Raw genomic sequence first — 20,045 nt, 5'->3', positions numbered from 1 at the left:
AATAAAGGGTTGAGGAACCAAACTTGACTGCATCACTCAATAATATCAATTTTTCATATTTTTTAGGGAAAAATATCCTTTTAATTGAAAACATTCGAGATTAACGTATTGAAAACGAGAACGTTAGTTTTAAAATTAGGTTTGTTTGTAAAATAAAAATTTACAATACAGTGAAAAATCTAAGTTTTTCCTGCTGGGTAGATATTTCTCAGAGAGAATTGAAACTTAGCAGCCAAACAAATAAGCCAGATAAATATAAACATCAATAGAACAATAAACGGACAAGGTTACAACACAGATAAATGACAGAGATGACGCCAGTACTCTTCAGCAGTGGAAACTTCATCCTATGGTCGTATGGTCTTCAACTGTGAAACCACTATTTATGATAAAAAACACAAATTTCAATTTTAAGTTAACTGTCTACAAAGTTTTTTTTCTTGCCTCAGTAAAAAAGTTTTCATTGGCCAGGGGTCTGTCCAGGATTTTTCACATGGTCCATTTTTTGTGAAAAATCAAATAATTTTTTGAAAAATGAATTAATTCTGTGAAAAATCAAATAATTTCGCAAAAAAAATTTCTTTTTTTTTGGTTAAAATGAAATTTTAGAATGTAGAGATGGCACAAACTGCATCAATTAAAGTTGAGTGTTTTCCTCTTCTATGTCAAGAAAATCATTCTGGAGTGGCCTGATATTTGGCGGGGGGGGGGGGGGGGCATCGCTCTCTCAAGTATCAATATTTATGTACCATTCTACATTATCTTAAACTATACTAGAAATATTTCGGTACAGTATTTAAAATAATTGTAACAAAAAAATATCTGTGGACACAGTTGAAGCAAAAAAAAAAAAAAAAAAAAAATAAATAAATAAATAAATACATAAACAAATAAATGAAATAAAATAAACCATCTATTCAGCATTTTAATTTTTGACTTAATAACAGAAAATGGATTTTTACTTTAAAAACTTGAAATGAGAGTTCTAACAGAAATAAAAAGACTTTTCATTTATTTGCATCCTAATAAAGCAAAGTTAGCTTGAAAAAAGAACAAAATATGATTCTCATATCGGATGTTAAAAGATTGCATTTTTCAAAATGTAGACATCTAAAGAAAAAAGAAACGGTAATTAAAAGAGTTGATTTAAAGTTAATCATCCTTGTTAGCATCGAAAAATCAAAACCCATATAATTTTCTCCCAAACTAACAATTAAACATCACACCGCACCCACCGTAAAAACGCAGATATTGACAAGCTGGTAAAATGATGAGAATATTTTCTAATCAAGTCATTATAAAGGTTCAACGCCAGACGCTAAGTGGTGATAATTTTGAAGTTGGTAACCCTATCTGAAGCGATCATATTTTTTCCCCCACCCTTACTATTCCTTTGCAGTTCTAAGTTCATTTCCCAGATATATATTATTATTGTTTATTAAATGACGAGAGGGGGAGAAAAGTACTTACCAATGCCATTTCAGAAAAGCTTACAACAGGACCACTGAAAATTAGCTGTGATAAAACAAACAACCATTATATATTTGGCAGTAGCAATTATTTATCACTTGAAGGAGCATCGCAAGAGTGCTAATTTTTTTTTTTTTTCCAAAATTAGCCGATTTAGTATAATCTGATCCCTCTAATTTGACTTAAAAAAAGGTTCAAAAAATTAGCGGTTTATACACAGAAATATGCGTTATTTTACTTTCAGATTTGCTCTTTCAATAAACAATTTGTGAAAGATCGGATCTTGTTTATCAGAATTTTGTGAAGGGTCTGTTTTGTTTAATCGGGATTTTGTGAAAGGTCCGTTTTGGTTAATCGTATTTTTGTGAAGGGTCCGTTTTGGTTGATCGGATTTTTGTGAAGGGTCTGTTAACGGACCCAAATATCCTCCGGCCAGACCCCTGTTGGCATCATTGTTTCGCAAGCCATCAGAATCAAAAGAATCTGCAACACGGTTACAGCATTCAAAAAATAAACTACTTGAAAACCATTTCCCAAATAATCTCATAAATAATATTTTCTCTAGCATTGCCTTTAATGAACACTTTGCTTCACTGTAACAGTCTTACTTGTCACATGTATGATTTTTCTAGAGTAAACCAAATGTTTGGACTCCAGTTGATGTTTTTGTGAATTAAGTTTTTCGGTCAACCTGGAATGTCTTTGGAACTGTTTTTATGGATGACACATTTATTTACTTAATTTTTATATTCATTGAATTGATTTTGCTTTTATCGACTGGCACCGAAATGGCCCCGATGGACACGGATTTTACTTTTACATCTGGACACGTAGGTAAGACTTTTGATTTTTGCTGGCGGTACAGTGGAGGAACATTATTGATAGCCTTGGCTTCTAATGTCCAAGATGAAACCCCAGTGCTTATATAGTTTTAGGTTCATAGTTCCAAAAATCTGCATTCCTTTTTCACATGTGGTGCTTTTGCCCAATGTAATCCTGAATGTTGACTTTTTCAGAACTGGACATCCTATTCTTAGTTTTAGTATTATATTTTTGGTCTTTCAACCATAGGATGAAGTTTCCACTGCTGAAGAGTACTGGCTTCATCTCTGTCATTTATCTGTGTTGTAACCTTGTATGTTTATAGTTTTATTGATGTTTATATATATATATATATATATATATATATATATATATATATATATATATATATATATATATATATATTAGGATGGTCCTTATTTTTGAAGTTGAAGATATTTTACGCGACGCCCCCTCAATTTGTTCCATTATACAAATAAATGATTCCTGCAAAATTTTAAGTCAATCCATGAATATTAACATGTGCCTCTAGGGCCCCCCTTTTTGAGATTTGAAGAAAAAATTGCGGATTTTCTCATTTTCATGTAAAAATAATTCTAACGTTTTATATTTAAAGTAATTTTGAACCTCAATAGGGGCTGCTACTTCCAGACCGACCATTCTCTCACCTTCATTCTGTAAAATTTAACATGTTACAGAGGGTACATGTACACCAATGGCCTTGGGTCAAGCGTACCGCTCTTCTGCGCTTGTTCGAACCAAGCAGCAGGGGAACATTTCTTCCCACCAAGATAGACACAGGGGATTCTATAGGCCATTAATGAATGATCTTTGACAGCAACAAATTGCCTCTTCCAGGCTTTGGGGGTGTTGATTTACAAAATTCCCTGTGTATGTAATAGGTGCGGCAAATAGAATTGCAAGGTTTCAATGCTATAAATATAAGTAATTGTAATTATATTTTAATTTGCTGTTCTTTAGTTATAAGCATACCTAAATGCTTATACAATTTTTAACTTTTAAAATATCTAGATCAGAACAATGTAGAAATCTATACTTTAAAGATGTTGTTCATTTATTTACAGCCTATATAGATGCAGTAAATTTGAATCCAAATGACCTAGTGATCAATGGTACATTCCTTAAGAGAGCAAGAGGTAAAATTAAATTTCATGAATTAAAATTTAGGTTTTGTAGTTATTCACTGGTATACAAAGCTACATCCAGATGTAACTGGAAAAAGAACGCCGACAGTATTACCGTGATAGCTTCAGGTCCTTATATTGAACAGATACATGGAATTCCTTAGATATTTCTTCAGTTGCTTATGATATCTTATATGATAGCTCTTTATTACTAACTGTTCTAGCACTAGTGTTTGATAAAACGACTTGCAATACCAATGAATTGTGCATGCAATTTTTTAGAGCAAAAACTGAACGGTGATATATTAAATTAGGATTGCCATCATCATGCACTTGAAATCGTACTGCAGAGTGTGTCCTTAAAGAAGTTATTGCCTTTCTTAGTTCTAGATCAGATATTCAATTATTTAAGCGCTTCAAAATTTTGTGGAAAGATCTCCATCATTCAGAACTTATAACATTTCAATCAAGTATACATACCACTTAAATTCTAAAAGACGAAGTTCATGACATATTTATTGTTCGTAAAAAGCAGAATTGAGAAAGATTCCAGATAATTCTCATAACTTGTAATAATATTTCCTGGTGAATTTCCTCCTACAGGGATATGTTTTCGGCAACTTGGAGCTTATCCCTGAGCCACATAGGTGGCAAAAAGAATTTTTGTTTGAAAACTTTTATGTTTAGGAAACAATTTAAATTGACCTTACATGAAAAGAAATCCCTTCAATGCTGTTTTACAATTAAATGCTGTATGAAGATATGGTTTTTCGCAGTAACCCAATCGAGGCTCCTTTGAATAATATAATATGTCTGAAAAACTAGCAGCGTACAAAATGACAACAAACATGCAACAGAAGCAGTGATTGGAAAATTTATAAATCACTTATGGTATTTAGGGGATGAACTAGTAGCTTTGTCCATATTGGATGAAGGAATTAACTTTGAAGATAGGAAAACACTAGTCCAAAAAATGCTTGTGATAAGGTGTTGTAAAATGGTTCAGTGGGCAAACTTGCCCCATTGAATTCAAAAATCGACAAACGCTTATTGAAGGTTAGAAAACAATTTTAATTAAGAACTGTTAGTTGAAACATATATACAGTGCACTTAAGTACCATATATCGAAGATTGGGAACATAAGTCCCATCAAAAGGCGTGACTCATCGAATCAAAATATCGAAATTCTACTTTCATCGACGGTAATTCAGTGGCGACTGAACGCTTGATTCGAGTTCATGCTAGGAAGCTTTGAATGGTTGTTGCCATTCCAAATCAAATAATTTTCCACAAAGGAAGACGTGTCTGATGACTGTTTAACAAATTTCAGATAACTGTAAATCATTGATTGACGGATGATTCGGAGTACTTTCTTTGTAAAGAATCAATTACGAGTCAATAAAACTGCTTGATAAGTTACAAATACTAAAAGATTTTTTTCTAATTGATCCTGATTCACAGCAAAATGAAGGAAACTCTTTAAAAGGAAGAAAGATCGTTAAAATACTGAAAATTGCGAATGATACAACTGAAAGAGGAGCACAATATTAATTGAAGAATTTCGCAACTAATTTACCGAATATGAGTCACAAAAACAATTTATTTTACAGACCGTAACAGACTATCAGAAAAAAACACACTATCGAGATACATTGAGAAAAGCGGCGTATGATTAAGGAAAGTTTCTAAAGCGTTATTTCATTCTTATTCAACGTAAAATCTTTAGATGATATAAAGTAATTATAGTACTACCTCACTGTAAAAATATTTTGCAAACCTAGGAGAAACTATGTACTGAGTCTGAAGTAAAATTTCGAAGATTTGTGGGAAAATTATCAAAAGTGTTAAAGTTTAACGGCCTAGGGGCTCGTGTTATTATTGACCGATCGAGTTCAAATTTTGCACAGGTTACTTTTTATTATAGTGTCACAAAACTAGGGGGCGTCACTTATTGAATTCCAAAATTTTTTTTCCCATATAAATAAGGACCACCCTAATTATATATATATACACACACACAATTGATTCTCTTTTTTCTTTGCATTGGAACTCAAAATTTGGTTTAAAAACTTCACAAAACTTTTTCAGGATCAAAAGAACTTGAAGTTGCTTCATTCAATCATGAAATTCCAAAACATTTTACAAGCTGTAAAGCCTAAACCAAGAGAGATTTGCCATAAAAATTTTGAAAGCTTTCTTAAACACATAAAAAAAGAAACCATGCCAAGTTTCAATACAATCCGAAACCGTGGGATTATTCTTACTTATTAACTGGCCCTTAATTTAAGACTAACTGTAGTAATCGATCACTCATTAAAATAGTGCAGAAATGTTGAATTCAGGGAATTATGGTGATTAAAATCCCTAAAAAAAATTTTTCTTTCTGCTTTTGAGGCATTAAAAGAGGAATAGCTTTTTCACTGAAAACCTCATTTATACTTTTATAGTTTGTCGACCTAAAAATCATTACATGCCGTAATTTTACTATCATGGTAGTTTTTTAAATTTTTTTTACAAATGAAAAACTATTACATTTCCTTTGATTTTATATTCAGCTTTCTCCCGACTGTATTAGTGTGAACTAATTAAGAAAATCATTTCTCTACAGTTATTAAAGTGAGCGACTAAAGAAAGCAAAGTCAAGAAATTTTATTTAATAAACTTTAATATCATTGCTAAAAATGATCGAAAACTTACATAAATGCTTTTATTCTTTCAAGCCAATTATATCTTTCAAAAAGGCTCTTTGCAAGTAATTTTTAAAAAATGAACTCCTAAAATAATTAGTAAAGTTTTGTTTTACTTGTTTTTACCTTTGAACATCTAACTACTAGTGTACTGGTGTGACTTTTCACTACAATTCCCCTTTAAATCCTCCTCTCTTTATCCTTTCTGTTAGAGACATATTTTTGTGGCCCATATATTTTTCTCTACTTAGCTATGATTTTTGGCATGATATTTTCAGTAAAAAAATAAGATATGTCAGAGGCCTCTCTAATCTAGCTTTCAGATTTATCCATTTATTTTCTTAAACATGACTTGCTATTGGTTTCTACAACATACTGAATACTTTTTTGCTTTGCTCTTTGAAAAATGTTTGAAACCAATATTTCGACCGTCCTTAGGAAAGTCAACCATTGGCCGTCTTTGAACCATTGGCCACCTGCATTGGCCCATCGGCCAAAAATTGCCATTGCTCGAGACCTAGCAATTATAGCAGAATGAACACATGGAATAAATTTAAAAACTAGGATATTTTAATTATTCGGTTTAGATATCTTGAGTTAGACAGGAATATTTGTGTGAATGTAATGAGAATCAGACATACTTTTGATAATGTTCAAACTAACATAATTTACATACCAGGTGTTGATAAACTCAAGCCAGCGGAATTTGGTGAGTTTCCAGCTACGGCTAATGCAGCTAAATTTTGCATCACTACAGGATTTAAACCTGTCCATAAAGGCAAAACAAAAAAAGGTGTATAGCAGTATAATGAAATTGTAATAGCAGGTATATATTTAGTTCTTATAAAAGTAATACTTGACTTACCAGAGGAATTTGCTAAACCAGCTAAAGCAGCAATACTTTGTAGACTCGCACTATTTAACTCTAAAAAAAAAAATCTATATGTATTCATTCATAATGAACATTAAAAGCTCATTTCATATTTGAAACCATAAACAAATGAATATACAAGTGTGTAAATAACAACAAGGTGTGAAAATAACAACGAAGTGTAAAAATAACAACAATAAAACTGTTTGAAAGTTCATTGGAAATTTCATTTATACAACAGAGCTGTCAACAACTTTAGTACAATTTACTTCCAAAAATCATACGATTCATTGATAAGTTTAAAAAATGTAGACCGTAGACCATTTTAAATAAGCTCTAAGATTTTTTTTAGGGATATTAAGAGCCATTATTTTGAAATTCAGACAAAAAACGGAAATTTTGGCAGTGACCATTTTTGATTTTCCTAATTTTTTTATATCTCAAAGTAGGCCATAAGAAGTAAACATTCTGAAATTTTTTGCTTTCCAAAAAATTTTTTTCGCTCGTTAAAAATTCCCAAAGTTTGACGTTTTGCAGCGCTTTTTAGAAAAATTCTAAAAGTCGCATTCCAGTGCGCTTTAGCTCTTTACAGAAACACCACCCCACGGTTATGTTTATATTTATTGGTTGTACTGTATCTAGTGATGACGATTTCATAGTTATTTTGGTTGGGGGTTGTTGCTTTCTTCAGATAAGGGGTCGCAAAGTATGGATTTTATCCGTTCTCGTTCAAGTTGAACCTGCGTTATTTCCCCCAAAAAGCCACCCCCCGAAAAAAGTGTAACATATACTGAAAGTTTATACTATGAAGAGAGTAAATGACACAAAATTTGTTTGAGGTTTAATTTTTTTTTAGGAGAAAAATGCCCCGATATTTTTCAAATTACCAAAAATTGTGCTTTTTTGATCACAATTAACTCAAAACAGCATCACTAGGAAAAAAAACCTTTTATATATTATGGTACCTGGCTATGTGTAAAACATCATGAAAAAGAAAGCAGCATGGGATCTCTTCTTGTTTTCCAGAAAATAATTTTTTTTGTAGCTCATTTTATGCGTTTTCTCGTACGTAAAACGTGTGTCCAGTATGCAGATTAGATCTTCTAAAACTTTGAGGATGTAGTAAGAATGTATATATGTGTGTATAGAGAAAGAAAAAGACTAGTAATACTGTAGTAGTTTCTGATTTTTACAAATCGATGTTATTTTAATTGCAGGTAATTCAGAAAACGATAAATCGATATCATATATATATATTTATATATATATATATATATATATATATATATATATATATATATGTATATATATATATACATATATATATATATATATATGTATATATATATATATATACATATATATACATGTATATATATATATATAGATTTATCGTATCAATCCCAAAATAATTCTTTCTTATTTATGTCCGTAGCAATGGAAGAAATATCATGAACAATATCTGTTTCACTTTCCTCTAAATGCCTTTTTTCTATGTCATCTTCAAATACCTCTAAAAAGCTGTCGGTTCTTGATAAATCAGTTTTATCCGCTTTTTTTTCCCTTTGTACATCGGTTAAAAGCAGCTTCAATTTGACTTTTTGTCAGATATTCGTTCGGTTGGAATATTTTTATGTCTTCAATCATCTCTATTCTCATTGCATGTTCTGCAACAAAAGAGAAAACAAAGAAGAAAACATTTTTGAAATCTCATGTGAGGGGTGGGCTCTCCCAACTCGTAAAAGTACACAATTTTCATTGAAACAAATAGAATTTCTTTATGAAAAGTTCCTTTATGGTAAAAAACCGGCAGAAAACAGACATCCGACCAAGCAGAACATGCAATGAGAACAGAGATGATTGAAGACATAAAAATATCCCAACCGAACGAATATCTGACAAAAAGTCAAATTCAAACTGTTTTTAGCTGATATCCCAAGCAAGAAAAAGCGAATAATACTGATTTATCAAGAACTGACAGCCTTTTAGAGGAAAGTGAAGCAGATATTGTTCATGATATTTATATATAAATAAATAAATATATATATATATATATATATATATGATATGGATTTATCGTTTTCTGAATTACCTGCAATTAAAATACCATCAATTTGTAAAAATCAGAAAAATAAAGTATTACTAGTCTTTTTCTTTCTCTATACACACATATATACATTCTTACTACATCCTTAAAGTTTTAGAAGATCTAATCTGCGTACTGGACACATGTTTTACGTACGAGAAAACGCATAAAATGAGCTACAAAAAAAATTATTTTCTGGAAAACAAGAAGAGATCCCATGCTGCTTTCTTTTTCATGATGTTTTACACATAGCCAGGTACCATAATATATAAAAGGTTTTTTTTCCTAGTGATGCTGTTTTGAGTTAATTGCGATCAAAAAAGCACAATTTTTGATAATTTGAAAAATATCAGGGTATTTTTCTCCTAAAAAAAATTAAACCTGAAACAAATTTTGTGCCATTTACTCTCTTCATAGTATAAACTTTCAGTATAAGTTACATTTTTTTCGGGGGGGGGTGGTGGCTTTTTGGGGGAAATAACGCAGGTTCAACTTGCGCGAAAACGGATAAAATCCATACTTTGCGACCCCTTATCTGAAGAAAGCAACAACCCCCAACCAAAATAACTATGAAGTCATCATCACTAGATACAGTACAACCAATAAATATAAATATAACCGTGGGGTGGTGTTTCTGTAAAGAGCTAAAGCGCACTGAAACGCGACTTTTAGAATTTTTCTAAAAAGCGCTGCAAAACGTCAAACTTTGGGAATTTTTAACGAGCGAAAAAATTTTTTTGGAAGGCTAAAAATTTCAGAATGTTCACTTCTCATGACCTACTTTGACATATAAAAAAATTATAAAAATCAAAAATGGTCACTGCCACACCTTGTCTGAACTTCAAAATAATGGCTCTTAAATCATGATTTGTACACAAAATTGCGACATTTTTTCAAGGAGTAAACAAGGACTTTTCAAGGATTAAATAAGCTTTTTTTAAGAACTATCGTGTATACTCGTGTATAAGTTGATCTTGTGTATAAGACCCCCCCCCCGGGAGGAAAATTGGGGGGGAAAAATCGAAGACTCCCACATAAGTCTAGCTTTTACCTTCCAAAAAAAGAAAGAAAAAAAAAATCGGGAGCGTTTTGCTGCTAATTTTGAATTTAAAAGAGAAAATTATAAAAAGAGAAAAATGAAATGTAATGAAATTTTATGTTGAAAAATGTCTGATTTTTATTCTTTTGCACAAAAAGAGTTCACGAATTTTGTAAAGGGTTTGATTTCACTGTTACGATTTTTGTTACTTGTTGCTTTTATTTTAATTGAATATCAATAAAATTTTACGTTGCAACCATATTACAATGTTTATTTAAATAAGCACTAATTAGCAACTATCGGGAAAATTAGCAATTTTTGACTTATCCATTTTAAATATTTCAATTTCTGTTTCAGTGTAAGAAAAAGTGGAAAATATGACACAATTTACCTGAAGCACTATTGCTTGCACTTGATAAACCTATGCTGGGATTTACTCCTTGACCAGTAAGACTTTGTAGGTTTAATGAATTAAGACCTAAAAGAGATATATGTTTTTATGAATAAATTAAATGAGACATAACAAGATAAATTGCAAAAAAATAAATGAAAGATTTCAGAAGTAAAAAAATAACTACACTAAAGATCTAAGATGAATTATAAAGAACTTTAACATGTAATAATTAAGAAAAACTTTTATAAAAAAGTTATAGTTTGTCAGTCCCACTTTGAGTTCTATAAAATTATCTCTAAAGGAAAAAACATGACCATTTATTTATATTCATAATTAAAAATACTATATTAAAGTCTTTCACAAGTTTCAAAACAATTAATTTTCACTCTCAGAAAAGACAAGTTAGATCTTTTTTTTCTTTTTGAGCAGATAAATTTATTAAAGGTGAAAAATAAATTCAAACCTTATTTGATCATGCATTACAATATGACCAGGTCAAAGAGTACAAAAAACGTTTATATTTGACACATAACTCCAAATTTCAAATAAGAATCTTTGAAAAAAAAAAGTGAAGGGGGGGGGGGGGGGAACAGGTTTGTATACAAAGAGAATTTAAAAAAACATTTAAAGAAAAAAAGGTGAGGATTTAAGAAAGTGTAGTAGTAAATTTGCAAAGTATGACTTGAAGCAGTGGGAAACAAAGGGATATAAGTGTTTTTTTTTTTAAGTTTTGAGCAAAACACATTTAAAGATAAGGTCCTAGGTAGGCTTTCATTGAAAATGTTTTCTATACCATACTGTATAATAGAACCTACCAAGGGCTACTAGTACTTTCTCTTGCTTCAAGACAGAGGTGTAGTTTGCCTAATATTTGTACTGGTCATCTCCAAATTTTTAGTTTTGTCACTTTTATCCCTTTGCATCTCACTGCCTCAATTGGTTTAAAAACTAACTACATAGTTAAGGTATAAATTATATAATGTGCTTTAGTGGTCAACTTTACAAGTTTTACTGTACTAGTTTTCAAATGCAACAGGTATTCCCACAAATTAATTTAAAAAGTAAAAAAAAAATATCTTGAGAGCAAACAAGAAATAGAGCAAGCAATTATAGATAGCAGAAACAAACTTACTTTATTGCTTATTTTCCTTGAGAAAGACTGAAGCAACGATAAAAGAGTTTGCAATCGGAACATAAGCATAGTAGTATATACTTAAAACTTATCTTAAAAATATCCCCTGGATTATAAAAAAAATGACTTTCAAATCAAAATAAAACTTACCTTAGGCTTTTAAAGTTCCATTTTTTAAGAATTCAAAATAATAGTAGAGCTCTTACTATGATTTTTTTTCATGTAAATTCTAAGTTAGTGTAATTGTCAATTAAAGTACTAGGTAAATATTTTAAAATCAAATTTAAGCTTATTCGAATACACGTTTTATTATCGATAGGGTCTTAAAAAATAGGAATGCTGGATTTTTGACATTAATTTAATGGGTTCATAACTGTGGATAGTTGAAGCTTAGTTTTAATAGAAGGATAGTATCTCAATATTACATATGGATCTATTATTTCAGAAAGGTCCAATGGATTCCCCTTGCGCCCTTTCTGAAACAATCTGATTCATATATCAAAGCCTTAGGTTCAACATCAGAATAAAAGGCCGAATCCAACATAGCTACAACAGTAATTTGCATATCGGAAATCTTTCATTGATTTTACTGAACCTTCACACAGACCTAACATCCAAATTTATTTAGTGCCAGAACTGCTTGAATTTACAGTTGTCAATGGAAAAAGAATAGAACAGCATCATCTAAAAAGTGAAAGAATATTCTATCCAGATAAATTCTGTTTAAAATATACCTGCACTGTTGGTATTCACAGATGCCTGGGCGGCTGCTAAGGCAGCAATCTGTTGCACACTTAGGGAACTAAGACCTGAAAAAATTGTATTTATGTAATTTTGTTTTTGAATAGTTTTACAACTGCACAATTTTAAGGACAACCTAACAGACAAATAGTGATTTCCAGGAAAACTGGACTCAAAAACTAAGTAATATTTCTCTTTCAAAAGATGTTTCCTGATGAGTGAAACAAATTCCAAATCAAAAATCGTCATGTAAAAATAATTCAATTTTTAACTAATAAAATGTATGTCTCAACTATTTTGACAGCTACAAGTAATAAACATTTCTTTTCCTATGTTTTCAAAATTTTCAAATGTTAAACACAAGTTGATCTTTGTTCATCAAATTACTCAAAGCGCTTTCATTGAAGGATCAAAAATCTATGAATGTTCTCTTCACACAAGTCACTATTATGTGCAAGTTTTTTTTTAAATGTAACATTATCTATGTATTATGGTAGAATATAATTTTATTGAAACAAGAGTAATTCTACCTATAAGAAATTTGTTATTTGCACTTCTTTAACATCAGCAGAAACAAAAGAAGTGGTAATTTATTTAATGCATGCCTTAGAGAAAATTTAGCCCAGCACATGAGGTTTCACACTTTATAATAATTTTCCTATACCTAAGCTTCACAGATAAGAGTTTTTTTTTTTTTGCAACATTATTTCAGTAAAGTTGGACCAGCAATTTAACTTAATGACTGTTAGTGCTATACTATGTTGTATTACTGGCATTAATTCCCATTTGGTAAAAATTAGTTTCGCTATATCATTGCTAACAGGTACAATATCTGTCCCATAATCCTAGTGGTACAATGGGATTCTATTCTAATAATGTAGAAATGCATATGTCTGCACTCTGGAGACAATCAAATTCTTTGAAAGAAAACATTCCAATTCCTGTTGAAGATGCTAAAACAATGGCTCATTTCATCATACAAGTGCTATGAAATGAAAGAAAAAAAATCCTTTCATGCAAGAATCTCCCCCCCCCCCCATTCATTGCAGCCTAATCAATTTCAGATTCAGTAACTTTAAAGACAAGTGGAATAGTGCTAATACTAGCTAGAAAAATTAATTATAACTATTAATTTTTACCATTATTGCTACCAAACAAATGTATAGAAGGGATAAAAATAGGATCCCCCCCCACCTCAAATGCTACAGAAAACGCGAAAACTTTTTTTCTTTCAAAAAGAGTTAGCCCTTATGGCACAATCAAAGCTTATTCCCTTGATTTGTGAACAATGTTTTTCTATTCTTGTAACGCTAAGTTTAAAATGCAAAGATAGAGAGCTTGGTATTGCTTGATTCATTTTATTTAATAATATTTCTGTGAGAGTACCTACCTTTAGCACTGAAATGGCTCAGATCAAAAATTGATCTATTCTAAGCTAATACATACAAAAAAATTTGAGTTTTAATTGCACATTTTACATAATGGAAAATCAAACAGCATTTTTACTGGTTAAAAAAATCTCATGCACAATATTTCATGAGTTTAATTCTTATTCAATGAGAAAAAATAAAATATATTTTACCAAAAACAATATCTTTAAACAAATTCAAGATATTTTTATCTTATGAAGAGATTAGTTTCAATGTCCAACTTCATACATTGCAATAAGCTATCCCCCCCCCCCCCATAAACAATCAGGACGGTTCAGTAGTATATTTTTCATAGTACAAATATTCGACTAAAAAAATTAAAAAAAAAATACATAAATAGCTTCTGACCAACCAAAAGGTGTAAAAAATTCCCATTAAAAAAAAAAAAAAAATCAAAAGAAAAGATTTTTTTCTTTTGCATTTTTAGAGTTCCCATGCCAAAAATTGCTGGAGAATCTCCCTTCCTCTAACCTCATTAAATGTAAACAAAAAGCGTTTTCTCAGTCCAACCTTGAAATAATTTCAAAGGGACTTCCCTAACATCTCAATATGAAGCCTAAGATTTTGTTTAAAAACTTCAAAAAGAAAAATTCTTATAAAGTTGTCCAAGATTACCTAAAATTTGTTTTTAGCACTTCAATTTTGAAAAATTCTGAAAGAAGGGCTTTAACTCACCCCCCCTTCTCTCATCCAAATATGTACGTTTTTAAAATTTTCCAAACAACATCTCTAAGTCTTCCAACTCCTCTTATTAATTTCTCCAAAAGTAGACTAAAGTTGTTTCAAAATGGCAATTTTGAAACATCTCTGGCGAAGAGAATCGCAACACTTGCCACCCATTGTTCTCAAATTTTGTTGCTAGAAATTTTCACGGGAAAGTCCTCAAACCTAAAGATAACTTAAAATTGATTTTAATTTCAAAGAGGAATTAGGGAGGAAGCCCTAATCCCGCCGCCTCCCCCCAACTCTTTTTCACGATTTGAGGATGTGAATTTCAAAAATTTTGAGGAGGAAAGCAATTACAGGTTATTTAAACCAAACATAGGATTGTGTTTCTTAAACTTCAATGTTGCAAATTTTCCAGAGTCCACAAAAACCTTGCCCAAACCCTTGAAGAAGAGAGCCTAAGGACAATTCCACGGTGTCGAGCGTAAAAATTGCATGAAATTTACTTAAAAAAGCCTCTACGTTTACTAGTTAACTATTTTCAAACAGATCAAAATATTTTTCTGAATATGTACGAATGAATGTAGAATTAATTCTAAAGCATTAACAGAATTTCTGATAAAAAATTTTATTTTAAGAAAAAAAAATCTCATGGTGTCGAACGTATGAGCTGAAACTCAAAAATAAGACAAGCAAAATTAAAATCTAAGATTCAGGTCAATGGCTTAATCTGAAACAATGTAACTACGTTTATGTCAAAGAGCAATGATGAAATATTAATAACTTATAAATATTATTTAAATTTTAGAGGTATTAGTCTCAAAATAGAAAATTTAGTATTGGTGTTGGACATAATGTGCACAAAATTACCTTGGTTTAAGATATAAACGAAAGAGTTTAAAACCTATTTTAATTCCTTTTAATTTTGCTTTAGACCTTGAGTAATACAGGGTGTCCGAAAAGTCCTTGACACATTTAAAAAATTCATAGAAAACCAACAAATTGTCATATGAGTTTGCGGTTGTGCACCATAATACTTCACAAGTTCAAGAATTTTTATGACATCGCGGGAAAAAAAAAGAAAAGGGGGGAAAAAAAAGAAAAAAGGCAGTTCACTGCCAGGATGTCAGTATATGCTATGCTTGTAATTCTTCGTTTAGTAATTTTCATCCTTTTCGCGTTTTCCCATGTCAACAAAAACAATTTAAAAGTGCATCTAAATGCTGATGTTTTTTGAGGGAAAAGAAAAACCTATCTCTTATTTATCTATTTTCTACAGCATGATTAAAAGCAAGAACAGCATGCGTCCTGAAATCGGGCAACAACGTGAACAACACCAGTGTTGGACTTCCGAAATATGTCAAGTTTCGGATCACAACCGATATTTTCACAACATGGCAGACACTAGTCAAACACTCACTTTGATGAGAGTATTGAAAATTTCATGCTCTAAAATTGAAATAATTAGTCTGTTTTTGCATGTTAATCGAGTAATTTAGTCTGAAAAACAAGGCTCAAATTTGGGGGATAAACCAATGTTGTGGGCAGGGCTGCGGAGTCGGAAGGAAAATGACCGACTCCGACTCTGGATTTTGAAACGCCCGACTCCGACTCCAACTCCGACTCCGGATTTTTTAAAAAAAATTTTTAATGGTATTTTTTAAACTCCCTCTCTCCATTCAAGGGAAGGGGGAAAACCTCTTAACAGAGATTGAAATATTAATTCCTTTTTATGAAAATTTAGCATTTTGCTTTTTATTGTAAACCCAAGACGTCATACAACGTTAGAAATTCAATTTAAAAATCAAACTTTCCAATAGTTACGAGTTAAAAAGTGAAGTGACTTAAAAATCCCTTTTAAAAATTTTGAAAATGATAATCTGTAATTTGCTCCCCTTTAATGTTTAACAAATATATATTGATCAAATCTTGTTCTTTCAATTTTTGAAAGCTGTAACTTGAGAGAAAAAAAACTTTTTTTCTAAATCCAAGTTCTTGAGAGGGAGTGGTTTGCCCCTGGTGACATCCATCTAGTAGATGACACCCAAAGTTAATTTCAGAGTTTATAAAAAATATAAATACTTTAATTCTGAAAATTTTCACGAATATATTTTAAATTATATTTCATCAATAAAATTTCAACGAAAATAGGGCACATATGCGTCAGGAGCTAATTTTACACAAAACGCGGCGGTATACAAATTTGTACGAATAGCTTTTACTTTACCTATATTTCTTCTTCGCTAAATTTTTAATTTAAATTTTATTGGCTGCTTTAGAATTAACCTAAATATGAAGATTTTAAGATTAACTGCAATTCTTGAGTGTTGTAATCAAGAAATTTTTTACACTTATTTTGTTCCATACTTTTTAGTGAGAACCAAGCTTACAGAAATAGTCTTAATAAAGAAAAAAACATTAGATTATTTCATCGAATATTTTGGATTCGTGCTTTCGAGCCAGAATTTCTTTGAATTTGCCGATCACACTTAAACGTTTCAACCTTAGCTACAGGCGTCGACTTACTAATTTGTTACGTTTCTTTTACTATTTTAAACTGAGATAGAACAAAACACTATATTTCTATTTTTATTTGAAAGTGATTACTTGAAAATGTTATTCAACAAAACCGTTTGCTGACAGTTGCTATTAGTTAAGTTAAAAACATAGCTGCCAACCTCAAGATAAAAAAAATAGGAGCACTGAAGGGAAAAAATAGGAGCAAGAAAATGTGGCCTGTGCTAAGCCTTCCTTCTGTACCATAAGCTTCTATAAGTTTTAAGCACCATTATAATGCTTTTCTGAATTTTCATGTTTAATTTTCAGCAAAACTACAACCAAGATTAAAATAAAATTATTTTACCCAAAAAAAAAGCATCGTTACGTAGCTACATATTGAAAAGTAAAAAAACATAAATGTTTGATTTAATAAAACTGCAACCTCTTTTTAAATATTTTTTAATGCATATACGTGTATTAAAAATGCATTGCATAAGAATATATTGAAGAATAAAACACACAATTTACTTATTATGCTTGGAAGTAAAGCTCTTATGTAACTTCATAGTAAAGGTCAATTCTCAGGAATTTTCGAAGTGGCTACTAGACCCCAAAAATTTAGTGGCCAATACTGTCGCTAAATTTTAAAATACAAACGGTGGGGGGGGGGGAGTTTTTACAACTTTCACAAGTAAATAAATGAATAGGACTTTGCACATTCTAAAAGAGTATTATTCAATACTTTTTTTACAAACGGAAAATTTAAGTTAAAATAGGTTTCTGATCTTTTCGCAAAAAAAAAGAAAAAAAAAAGAAAGAATAAATAAATGAGAAGTCAACAGGAAACGGCAGTTCAAATAAAACAGTTTCAGTTTATAGCAAAACCTCCAAGTCAATGAAGATCAAATACAGATAAATTTTCCCTTTAAAAAAAAACTTTTTTTTTTGCATTGTATGTTATTTTTAATAGTTTGTATTGAGATAAATATCCAATTCTGTTTTCGGAAATTTAGGCAATTAATCTCGTCTACTTACATCTTGCGGATGACCAAATATGGCGACGACGCAAAAAATTAAGGTAATAGATTTTTGAATTAGTTGCATGAAAGTAATTATAAATAATTAATAATCCTTAAAAACTATAATTTAGACGAAATATAATCAGTATTTAGTAGTTAACATCTAAAACAATAAGGATAAAGTAATATTCTGGAGAAAAAATTTTGCATATTTCAAGAAAATAATTAAGAATTTTCTGAAAAAAAAAAGGCCCATTTTGAATTATTTTCAATAGTTTGCATTGCAATAAACATCTTATTCCGTTTTTAGAAACTAGGTCATTAAAAGAGACTGGAGTACTTAAATCTCACAAAATGACCAAATATGGCGACTAAGTCAAAAATTAGGATAGAAATGTTTGAACTTGTTGCATACAAATAATTTAAAATCCTCATGAAACTACAATTTAATTGAAAATATTTAGCGCAACAGCTTCCAAAGCAGTGAGGATAAGATGAAATTTTAAATAGTATGATTTTTTTCATTTCTCAAGAAAATTATTCAAAATATTTATAAAAAAAATTGTAACACATTTTACTTTACTTTAATGATTTTTCAGTTAAGAAAAACACCCAAATCTGCTTCGTCTTTGAAAACTTAGGCGCTTAGCATCGTCGACTTCCATTTTGTGAATGACCAAACATGGCGGCGATGTTTTACACGCGTGCAGCTGAAATGCTCGATCAAAAACTGATGTTCTCCGATCGGCGCTCCCCTCAGTGTTTATCCTGACACTAATGCTTCCAAAAATGAATTGTCAAAAGAAATTGTCTTCTCTTTTGTTGAGTTTGTACATAATTCCTACCTTTAAGGATAAGGAAATTTCTTCTGAAATCAATAGGTGAAGAAAAGTCGAAAAATCGGAGTTTTTTGGAATAAATCGGATTTTCGGAGTACGCAATAAAAATCGGAGAAACTCCGGGAAAAACGGAGCACTTGGCAGCTATGTAAAAAGCAAGCAAACAAGGGGACGGCTACAGAAAGTTCGGTAAGCATTCAAGCTAGCTGATTGCCATAATGGCAGTTATTTTCTCATTAGTATCTTTTTATACATGTAATCGAACCAATTGGTAAACAATTTTTAAAAAATGCAAGGAGAGTCAATGAAAAGAAAAGAAAAAAAGAAGCCCGGAGTCGGAGTCGGAGTCGGCATGTTTTCCAACGACTCCGACTCCTTTATTCCAAAATCAGTCCGACTCCGACTCCACAGCCCTGGTTGTGGGACAAAATTTCAAAAATTTTTTTCTTCCCAAACAGAAATCAAGACCCTCAATATTTTCCCCGATTTTAGCTTACCATTTTCAACCTAACACTAAACAAATAAACACTTGCATATTCTGACATATAATTTGTATCCTTAATTGAAGACTTCAACTGCAGTAAAACCTCTATCATAAAAATAGTGCAAGATACGCCAAGTTCAACGTTTGCATGGTAATTAAAATGCCTAAAAAAGTCATTTACTTTCTCTCTTTTAAGACCTAAAAGAAGGCTAGTTTTTTCAATGAAGTACTTCATAATTTTATAACCCGTCGTCTAAAAAGATGGTTGCATGTTGTAATTTTACTATCACGGTAATTTTTTTTCTTTTCAAATTTTTCTTTAGTAATGAAAACTGAAGAAAAAAAATTACATTTCCTAAAATTCTATATTAAACTTTCTCCCTGATTATCATATGAACTAATTAAGAAAAGCATCTCTCCCCAGCCATTAAATGAGCGATAAAAGAAAAATAAATTTAATTTGGGAATTCTAATATTAAAATTAATCTAAATTTTTTTAAAACTAATATTAATGCTTTCATTTTTTCAAGCTCATTTTATCTTTATGATAATGCTAATACAGTTAGCTAAAAGATAATTATCCTCTATTAATGATGCTTAACAGTATGTAGTATACTCAGTAAGTATATAATGCTTAAAAAAGCTCTGCATTTTGTGCTGTTATGAATATTAGTTATAGAGGTATTCATAAATGAAAGTTTTATTAGTACTTCTGATTTTT

General features: G+C 30.7%; 1 protein-coding gene across 3 annotated transcripts in view; it reads right to left on the bottom strand.

Moving 5' to 3' along the window:
- Positions 1 to 20,045, bottom strand: part of LOC129219260 (CUGBP Elav-like family member 2) — a 542,217-nt gene that overhangs the window by 31,800 nt on the left and 490,372 nt on the right. For 2 of the 3 annotated variants that reach the window (XM_054853587.1, XM_054853589.1), the window contains exons 8-11: positions 12,381 to 12,455; positions 10,512 to 10,598; positions 6,990 to 7,049; positions 6,801 to 6,890 (exon numbers count right to left, since the gene is read on the bottom strand). In XM_054853587.1, coding sequence (XP_054709562.1) covers positions 6,801 to 6,890; positions 6,990 to 7,049; positions 10,512 to 10,598; positions 12,381 to 12,455 — 312 coding nt within the window. The remainder of the gene's footprint in view (positions 1 to 6,800; positions 6,891 to 6,989; positions 7,050 to 10,511; positions 10,599 to 12,380; positions 12,456 to 20,045) is intronic. The other variant, XM_054853590.1, reaches the window with a different exon arrangement.

The sequence above is a fragment of the Uloborus diversus genome, chromosome 3 (genome assembly GCF_026930045.1).
Source record: "Uloborus diversus isolate 005 chromosome 3, Udiv.v.3.1, whole genome shotgun sequence".
Classification (NCBI taxonomy): domain Eukaryota; kingdom Metazoa; phylum Arthropoda; class Arachnida; order Araneae; family Uloboridae; genus Uloborus; species Uloborus diversus.
The sequence above is the reverse complement of the archived record's forward strand: the minus strand, read 5'-3'. Positions and strand labels throughout refer to the sequence as shown.